The sequence below is a fragment of the Plectropomus leopardus genome, chromosome 22, assembly GCF_008729295.1.
Source record: "Plectropomus leopardus isolate mb chromosome 22, YSFRI_Pleo_2.0, whole genome shotgun sequence".
Taxonomy (NCBI): domain Eukaryota; kingdom Metazoa; phylum Chordata; class Actinopteri; order Perciformes; family Serranidae; genus Plectropomus; species Plectropomus leopardus.
Window position 1 is genome coordinate 5826345 of NC_056484.1, and position 10113 is coordinate 5836457.

General features: G+C 41.8%; 1 protein-coding gene across 1 annotated transcript; it reads right to left on the bottom strand.

Annotated features, from left to right (window-relative positions):
- Positions 1–349: 349 nt before the first annotated feature.
- cd36 (CD36 molecule (thrombospondin receptor)) lies at positions 350–9743 on the bottom strand. Its single transcript, XM_042511478.1, has 12 exons — positions 9621–9743; positions 9122–9282; positions 7992–8136; positions 5939–6094; positions 4718–4809; positions 4413–4462; positions 4231–4300; positions 3770–3957; positions 2933–3051; positions 2783–2856; positions 1431–1485; positions 350–1335 (listed from the first exon to the last, which is right to left on the bottom strand). Exons 1-12 carry the CDS (start codon positions 9741–9743, stop codon positions 1159–1161), a joined length of 1410 nt encoding a protein of 469 aa, XP_042367412.1. The 3' UTR covers positions 350–1158.
- Between the last annotated feature and the right edge of the window lie 370 nt (positions 9744–10113).

The following is a 10113-nucleotide window of genomic DNA, read 5'->3' on the forward strand; positions in this document are numbered from 1 at the left end:
TATCTCAAAATAATAAGAGACTCTCAATATAACACCTCAGTATGTCAAAACAATGAGAAACTTTCTTGAAACAATGACTTAGTATCTCAAAATAGTTAACTTTTTCAATATGATAACTTATCAACCTAAAATCAAAATATTGAGAGAATTTGTCAAAATAGTGAGAACTTAGTATCTCAAAATAATGATTTATTATCTCAATCATTATTCCACTCATCTTATTGAGATACTGAGTCAGTATTTTGAGAAAGTTTCTCATTATAATGACTTCCATTGTCTTGCCCATTTCTGCCACACTGGCAGAAATGGGCTTCCGTATACCTGAGATACCACAAAATTACACATCGCTCCAAATCACGGAGGAGGCGTCTAATTCTAAATGAAACACTCCATTATAGTTGCGACATGTAAAACTCAGACCCAACAGTTGAATCAAAGACCCCCAGGAGGCTGCAAAGGGTCATTTAAAACCCATAAAACTGAAGAGAGGCCTCCTGCGGGGCAGAAATACTGCTTTCTCACCAAACAAACCCAAGTACCATTCAAAACCGCCGTATAATCGTCCCCTAACTCATTTTTATTACTCATTTTGATTTATGGACCACTCAAGGTAAAGAGGAAGCCATGTAATTTTTGCACAATGTGGAGGTTTGTTTCAGCAGCTGGACAGTCTCCGCTGAATTTTGGGCCGAAGGGATACCAATTTTGATAGACTGTAGGAAAAATTTAAAAGAACACCCAATGAGAAACTTCTTTTCAGCTTTTATTCATTTCCAAGAAACTAGTTCAGCAAAGGATACGAACATTTGCGAAAGATTAGTACATTTCTTTAATAGGACGTCAAACAGACCCATCTGTCCTCAGTGCGGATTAATAACCTGACGGTTAAGTGGAGTCTCCATCCGCTCTCCGTCTAAAGATCCCTGATTGAGTTTACGTTACAGTGTTTGCAATTGAAATAATACTTATAGCAAAGCTCCTGAGCTTTGCGAAAAAATCACAGTATTCCCCCCCTGGTATCAAAGGAAGTACGACATTATAAATAACACTGAAATTACAAAAAAGTGCAAGTCTATATCAAAAGGTCTGATGTCCTGTAGCAGCTTAATGCATTGTGCTCTGCGACTCACACACACCAGACACTTCTGCGCGATTCATTCACACCAGCTTGCTTTGGTTATTTCTCCCCCGCACCACGCAGTAGCCGATGAGACACAGGGCGAAGATGCTCAGGCCCGTGCCCAGCAGCACATTCTGTATTATCTCCAACATCTGGATACGGGAGACGAGCTCCTTCTTGAACCTGTCGGCCGTTTCGTCATCCAGCATAGCCGTCTGGTGACGTGGATGGAGACAGAGAGAGAGAGAGTGATTATCATGCATCCCGAGCTAACAGACTTCATGACTGCAGGGCTCGGTTTTTATCTCACCTCGTTCAGCCAAACAAGGGGGAATATGGTATAATCCTTGACTTTCTTAAGCACCCTGCAGGAGAAGAGTTTGTCACTTGGTATTCAGTGCATGATGTCTGAAAAAATGCCTTTGTTTGACAGTGACAGAGATGACACAGATTCACAGAAAGAGACAGAGGAGGCGGATGACATGCAAACTTTCTTAAAGGAATAGTGTGACATACTGAAAACTTACTGCTCAGGCCGCAGATATACCTAAACAATATCGTTTACATACTTGCCTACGTACCACCGGCCCGTTCTCATGGCGTGAAATTGCACCACTCTGTCAGTGCTTTTGGCGTAAGTGCAGTTCTGTCATTATCGCCGGCAGACGGTCAGTGTACACGAGCGTGCACAACCGATGCTCGATACAGATGCACAATACATAAGGCAACCACCATGTACACGAGCAAGTTGTTAAAACCAAGCGTACCTCTGGCCAAAGTTTTTCCTACAGTTTGATGAGAAGACAAATGTCACTCTCATGTCTGTGTGGTAAATATGAAGCTTCAGCCAGCAGTCTGCTAGCAGTCCATCAAACGCCAAAACATAGTTTGGCACATCCCATATGAAAAAACAACACACCACGTACAACATATACTGTATATGTAAGCTTCACAAGGGCTGGTTGGCACATTTTGTTACCTCTGAAAAGTGCGAGGCTGTTTTTCCTGCTCTCATGCCCGATAAAACTGCCCGCAGAGCAGCATTACAGAACCCTTTTGCTTTTTATTTTGGCGCCTTCTGTCAACAGGACAGAGCAGCTTCACAGTCTGAGTTAGCACTGCGGCTTATCCAGAGATTCAGAGTCTCTCCTTTTTATTCCGCATAACCCGCACAGCAGCGAAAAAACAACAGTAAAAATGAATTATTCATAGTCACAGTGACATCATACCTGCAACATTACAACTTTCACCACTGTTTCAATGTCAATATCTGTATAAAATCTAATCTCAGACGTGCAAAAAATATAGAAATCTATCAATTCTGTTTCAAATTAAAAGCCCCGCAGCGTATGTGTGAACAGAATCCCTTCATTTGCTAACAGGCAGTTTTTATTGTAAAATATCGATGGCCATTGTCAAAGGCACACTCAGTTTAGAGATATAGAGCTGGCAGGCAGCTGCAAAACTGTGTTAACACCACATGCGTGTGAGTCGCAGCAGTTCAGCAAGGTAGCCGTCACGCACAGGTAGAGGCAGGCAGTGTGAGCTAGACGTCCATCTTTATGCTAAGATAAGTCTAGCTGCAGGCTGCAGCTTCACATTTACGAAAAAAGCAAATAATTCCCTCAAAATAGTTCTTAAAAAAGGTGAAACACAACTTACGTGATGACCTTTGATGGTCCATACATCATATTCACTTGAATTCTCTTTGCAAACCTCAAGGTGAACCCGGTTGTCTGAGGGAACAATAACACAAAAAAATTAGCATTGCTGTCTCTAAAAGACAAAATCATAAAGTTTAGAGGCTCTTACAGGTTCCACATCCAGGTAGGTGGCATGGTGCTCCTCGCTGGGATTGAGGCCCAACACGTCCTCTCGTAGGGATTGACTGCCATGGAGGAAGTGAGGCAGAGAGATGTAGATCGGCTTTCCTGTTTACATGGCAAAGAAATAGATGATTGAAAATATTAAGTTGCTGAGCAGAATGATTGAACAGTAGAATAAAGTTATGGGATCTAAACAGGGTTTCCACACATTTCTAAAGACAAAAGTTCAAAATTTGTCTATGACTTTTCAAGGACCAAAAAATGTAATTTCCATGGCCGTTCATGGTGTATAACATGAACATGCTCCATCTGAACGGAACAATTTAAAGCATAATTTTAGCTAGCAGCACACATGTAGAGAAAAAACAACAAATGTACATGATGGTAAACGATATATTGTCACGCATCAACACCACGTGGAAGGGTAATCTAAGTAAGATTACTATAACAATACATTTTATTACACACAACAATATTCCATGACTTTTCCAAGGCCAGAAAACAAGATTGTGAAAAGGTCTCACAGGGGGCTGCGTTATCCACAGAGGTTGCTTTATCTCCATAACATATGGACCAGATGATTAAAATTAATAAAAAAACTGAATAATGCAGTTTTCCGTTTAAAAAAAATCTGACGCTGTCATCATGGAAGGGTTCCCACTGTAGATATAAACTGCAACATTCTAAAGATAACGAAAACACAGCGGTTCTTAGTTTTAGGCGATTATATACTAAATAAATCATTCTTATTATATATCCCCCTGAATCTTACACACTGGGCTTCTAATTTATGTTATGCTCAAGGAAACAAACGCAAACTGACCGTCTTGACAGGAGCTGATGTCCAGGACTCCAGCCATGGTGCAGTTCTTGGTTGTCTTTAGGTTTCTGCAGAAGCATTTGTTATCGGGGTTAACTGTCGGGGAGGCCAGGGTGTTCGGCTGGAGGGCGTAGCGGTACACTTCAATCCCTTTCAGATTCAGGCTCTCCTCAAAGCTAGCTGACACAGACCTGAACACAAAACAACACATTAATTAGTCCAAAAATCTTCCAGAGACAGACCTCCGTGTCTGTGCAACATAACTCAGCCTGAGTCCAGTACATGACTCTGGTTTTGGTACTGGAAAGCTCTGACCTCTAGTGGTTACTGAGAGGAAAGTCCAAATGGCTGCAGGTCTCAAATTAAGATGTTAAATCTCCCCTCGCTGACACTTACTGCTCCACATAATGTTAGAAAAGCACAGACATAGGATGAAATTGCATCCGCAAGAAACTCTTCATCACCTGCAGATGTCGGATGAGAAGAAATAGATAGGCTTCTTTTTGTCCACAAAGGGAGGAAATGAGGACGCATCTGAAAGAGAGGGGAGAAGTGAGGTCAGAGAGGTGTTCGTCTGCATTTAGAGCTGCAGAAACATGCTATAAGAAAGCTTTTTTAATAAAAACGCACTGCTGTAGAGCCACACCTGTCCCGTTGATCATGTCACAGTACTTGTTTTCCCAGAAACTTAAGCTCCTGTTGGACAAATTCAGTTTGTCAGACAGACTGTTTGATAGAACAGCCTAAAATATGACAGTTTTCCAAAAAAAGCTAATTTCACACGTCAGAATCTGTGCAACCTGATTAACCTGATTTGATTAAACAGCTTAAAATATCACAATTTTGAAAAAAACAACCGTTTTTTCACTTATCAAAATCTGTAGAAACTGATTAAAAGATAAAAGCTCCAAATCTCAGTATCTCCTGTACTGTATACATAATCAGACTCACCTCTCTCCTCGCCATCTGTCAATTATTCCCACTTTTGAGATGTCGTCCGCCCCAGTGTACACATTGTAGTAGCCGTCATAGGTACCATTGTACTGCGAAAAACACATTTTATTTGATAAATTATTCAAATAATATCATTTCTGAGATCCTGCTGGGTAGATCTTGTCTCTTTTATGTTGGGCGGTCCGAGATGTTTGAAGCTTCAAAGAGTCTGTTGTTGTCATGGTGATTAAATCAGGATTCAAATGCTTTGGATTTTATGCATTAACCCAAAAGCCCAAATAGCTCATTAAATACAAAGGCAAAAATGCAATGCCGTTATGCCGTCTCGTCGTTCTGTATACAAAGAACGATTGTGTAATGTGGGGACAGAGTTGTCTCGCCTCGTAAGCCGCCACAAGGTAGTAACAGCCAGCCTGTCCACACTCTGATTGGAATTCGTGCAATGGCGCTGCTCACTGCTTTCCACTTATGAGTATGACGCTAAAAGCCGCCTTCTGCATCCAAATATAACGCAGTTGAATGGCGTCTCGTGAGAACACGGCTGCACGGAACTCATTGCGTGTGCATGAAACACTGAAGGATAACGTTGGGTAATAATGCTGCCGGTAAACGTGTAATATAAGGAGCACGAGAGTGCTTATAGCGCAGGTGGGTGGGGAGGTGGATTGGTCTCACAAACAACCGACTTTCGTGCTTTTGCCTAAACCTAACAATCCCTGACTTTGGTACTTAATCCCAAACATTGTGTCAGTTTGCGCTGTTGTGTAAACATAAGGACATCCAGACATTAACAGCTGACGCAGAAGGACCCCTAAAACATCATAAGTAGACGCGGTAGATCCTCACAGAGCGGCAGCATGTGACGAGTTCAGAGTGAGAACTTGTTGTAAATGTCACACCGGTCACACCTCTTTTGATTCCGGGATGCCGGCATGCTATCTAAAATCACACACAGGAGCAGCACGATGCCGCTGTCAATGTAAAGGATGTCTAAAGACGGGACTAAAGACGTGATCTCTGTGTTAAAATGCCAGTAATTACAATAAAATATCTCAGTAAGGACCACAACTCTAAAGCAAATGTGATACCTGAAGCTTCAAAAATTTCCGGGTAAATCCTCACTGACGCTTTGAATCCCCGAAAATGGTATCCGGACCGCCCAACTTGTAATTTAATTAGGTGTGAGTGGGTGTTAGGCTGTAAGATGCGTTTACTTACAGGTGCAAACAGGCCCACAGTTCCTTTCAACATGGGGTCTGTGTAACCCCACAGCATTTCGCTGACTGTACGTTGCTGGAACAAGGAGGATTTGCTCGCCTTTATCATAGCCTCCAGCACACTATGAAGCACTTCTGGAAGAAGCGAATAAGCTCCCTGAAAAAAACACAGACATTCATCTTTATATTTGGAAGAGGATCAGTGATGGTGTCAATAATAAAAAGCGACAGCGTGGCTCCATTAGGATACACGCGCAAAACTGCTGTGCACACACCTGCTGTGGTTGCCTCAGGAGATAAGCCAGAAAATAACCATTTTATGACTGTGATACCGCATCATTACCATCATTACCTACAGGGCCGGGTTTGCTCACGCTCATCATTTGAGCCTTATCAAAGTTTGAAGAGAAAGCAACGTATACACTGATTGTGCCCATAAACACAAACTGCTGTTGTAAAATTATGACTTGATATTCAGCCTTAAACTCAATGTCAATGACTTAAACCAGTCACCACTGAGCTGCGTATCAAACCTTGTGCTGTTTTCATGTGATGTTGGAAGGTCGTAGATTCCGAATTGGGAAGTCGTTCTTCCGACTTCGTTGTGTTAATGCGCTTTGAGGTTGTAAAGTGGGAACAACATGGAAGCTACAAAGAAGATGAGTTGTTTTCTAATGCTAAGAGTGTTTAAACAAGAGGTTGAAAGGTGTTTCCAGTTTATTTCGATTTTTATATATAATTTTATTTTAGTGTATATTATATTTTTATATTTAATCTAGGTCACTCAACCTCGACAGCAATTAACATTAATCCCATATTTCACTTATGTGATCAAAAATTGATATTTATACGTGAATTAATAAAATAATTTCTTACCATTATCCTAACATTCACTTTTCCCACCATGTTTATGCATTTATGACGTCAAGTTGGCAACTTACGTCAAAAAATACCGTTGTAATCAATGTTAGTATACCCTCCTGGCATGCCTTAAGTTAAAACTGCTTGCTTGCTACAGCTAATAGATATATAAACTAACGTGTGCCACGACTAAAAGTAATTAATAGCTGCCCTGAAACTTCACACAAACGTCACAATTCTGCAACTCGTAATGGATCCCTGCCGAGTGTGGTTAACGTTGTTATGTTTAAGTGGTTGTGTTAAGGAAAATATCATGATTTGGCATAACACCTGCTCTTGGTGGCACAGCGCCCAGCTAAAAAACTCTCGGTTTTGGTGATACAACTGCATCTGGAAACGTCGGTGACTCTCAGTAAATGTGTTTCTGTCACTCAGTTGTAGCTAGAAATACAGCAGATTTCTTTCTAAAACACCCGGTTTTGTTGGCGCTGTTGCAGCAGGAAATGCCACAGATACATCATTGAAAAACACGTGGCTTTGATGGCCCATAACAGCTGGATATGCTGCCAATGTCTCGCTAAAAATTTTCGCATGCACAATAAGAAATGGAAATGCCACAGAAATTTCCATAAAGAATAACCAGTATTGTCATTTTGTTGGCGGTCTAGTTTGGTGGCGATCTCGCCATCCACCTCCCGATGACAAAGTCAACTAAATCCATGCAATCAAAACTATAATTCGAATAAAACATACAATTGTAATGTATCCATAGTTTGCATACATGTACAATGCCAGCAGTTTCTTCTGCTGCTTCATGACGTGTTGCACTGCTTCCTAACCTGTTGGTCGTACCCTCAATCTGAAGGGCTGTGTCATGAACATGCTGCATTTCTGCCATACAAAGTGCCTTTTATTGCAATGAATATTGCCTTCCTATTAAATTTTGGCTGGTTTTCACAATAAAATCATTCAAAGGCACAGCGTGGGAATCCGTAAACCATCTATCACAGAGGGTCACAAGCCACAAAGGTTGGAAAACCACCACTAAAAAGCAGCGATCGCAGACCAAAGCAGCCGAGCACAGGGCAGCACAGCGTGATCTGGCACAGCTTGCCTTGGCGTTGGAACAGAGTGACGAATAACAGTAGAGTCGAGTCAGGAATCACCGCACAGGGTGGGTGACACTCACTTACAGCCACAGCCAGGTTGAGAGAGGTGACTTTGTCATCTTCTGGTCCCACTGACATGGCCGGCTCAAAGATGGCGCCCATGGGCAGCAGGAAGGAGACGGTGTGATTGGAGTTGAACGTGACGTTGTCTTTGGGTAAATATCTTGTCCTGGAGGGGGAGAGTAGATTCATGTATGCCAGATAAATGTGATGAAAGGCTAATTTAGTGATAAGAGAAGGAAATCCTGGAAAAGTCACAGAATTTGACAGTTCAATTTTCCAGGCCGTGAAAAGTTATGACACTAATACTACTTAAAGTTTTGGAAAAATCATGGAAATTTGTTGTGCGTGATAATGAAATTATTGTAATGTAATGGCGGATTTGTTCTCTGTAGCTGACGACGTGACTTAGCTTAAATATGCGTCGACTTGTGACAATGTTTTGGTTATTTTGTTTATCCGTTCATCGCCTGTGTTTCTTCATTTTCTCCCCACGTTCCATCGCTCCTTTCATTTTTGCCCACTAGGTTTGTCAAATTTTTAAAGTCCTTTTGGTTTTAGGGAAGGGTCACACAACTTTAAATGACTGTATTTTGTATTTGTTTTTTCTTTTTATTTTAAGAGAAAAGTTTTTTTCATTTCAAGTCATTTTTGACTTTTTTCTTTAATTTTTTTTTTTCAATTTTTCTTTGATGATTTTTATATAAAACTTAATTTTTTTTGCCAATTTAGTTTTTTTTTTCCTCTCCCTTTTTCTTTTTTTAAGGAAATGGGTTTGGAAGGCATGTTTTCTTTTTGGGTGATTTCTATAGAAAACTCAAAAGAAGTTTTTGTTTCTTCACCATTTTTTTAAGAAAATGGGAAATCACCAAAATGACACCATTTATCACAGCCAGAAACACTAAAAACAGAAATTATCGTTTTTATCGGATTTTTACAATTCCAACAGTCCTTTAACACATCAGGTGGGATGCTGAAATTATGTATCAATAGAGATCAAATTTCATAAGTTTGAAAAACACCAGGCAAGTTACCCCAAAAAAACAACATATTTTAGGTCCTTGAAAAGTTGTTAAGTTTTGTCCTTGAACATGTGTTAGAACCCTGTAATAGTGTAAATTATCACAAAAAAAATGTGCATAAATCAGCCTTACCTGTAAGTGTAGGGTCCTTTTTCCACAACCACCGGATTTGCTCCTTTCTGCAAAACCTCCTGAGCGTTCTGCACGTCAAAGAACCAGAACTGCCTGTACACCTTTGCCCCTGTGGACACCCAGTTGTCATAAGCTGTCGTTCCAGGCTCAATGACTGCTTCCTAAAACCCAGCAGACACACAGACGGTCTATTTTTAACATACCTCAAGACTGCCAGCAGGCCAGCTGCCCCACTGATACATGAAAAGGGTGGATGCTCTGTTATAATCGAAAAAGAAAATTGCTAAATCTTTCTCCAGGGCGTCTAATAAAAAAATCACACATCTTTTGACGGATGAAAACAAGGCACACTTCTGCACAGCTTCTTGTTTACCGGCTTCCCAAAAAAAAGCACGCCTCTTCCCTTTCCCGTTTCTCCTGAATCACCTTTCTTGATCTCTGCGTACACGTTCACACACTCCCTATTCTCCAACCCGGGGGTGAAACTGAGACACCGTACCTTCTCCACTGTCCCCTGAATGACGCTGTTCCCCAGTGGGATAAGGACGCCTCCCAGGATGGCTACCACCGCCCCAAACACAGCTCCGGCTATCAGCCCGCACCTTCTGTTACAGCAGCCCATGGTGGTGTGCGTTTCCCTCCGTCAGTCCGTACGGTTGTCTGTCTGCCTGGCAGCCTGTTCTCCTTCTGTCTCTGTGTTTGTGTGTGTGTGTGTGTGTGTGTGTGTGCGAGTGTGTGTGCAGCTCGTCTGTGTTTGTGTCCTGGCAGGCAGCAGGCAGCAGAGGCACAGACAGGCTGTACCATCAGAGGAGCTGACAGAGCAGCTGAGGCCAGGTAAAGGTACAGACACCTCTGGCAGGCGCCCAGGGACCGCCCAGAAATGAAGTTACATAATGGCGAGGAAGGGTTAAGGTTCAGCTGAGAGTTGTGCCCCTCAGGTATCAGCAAGAATTCCCTGACCAGGTGATAACGGCCGCTATGGTCTCAGGAAA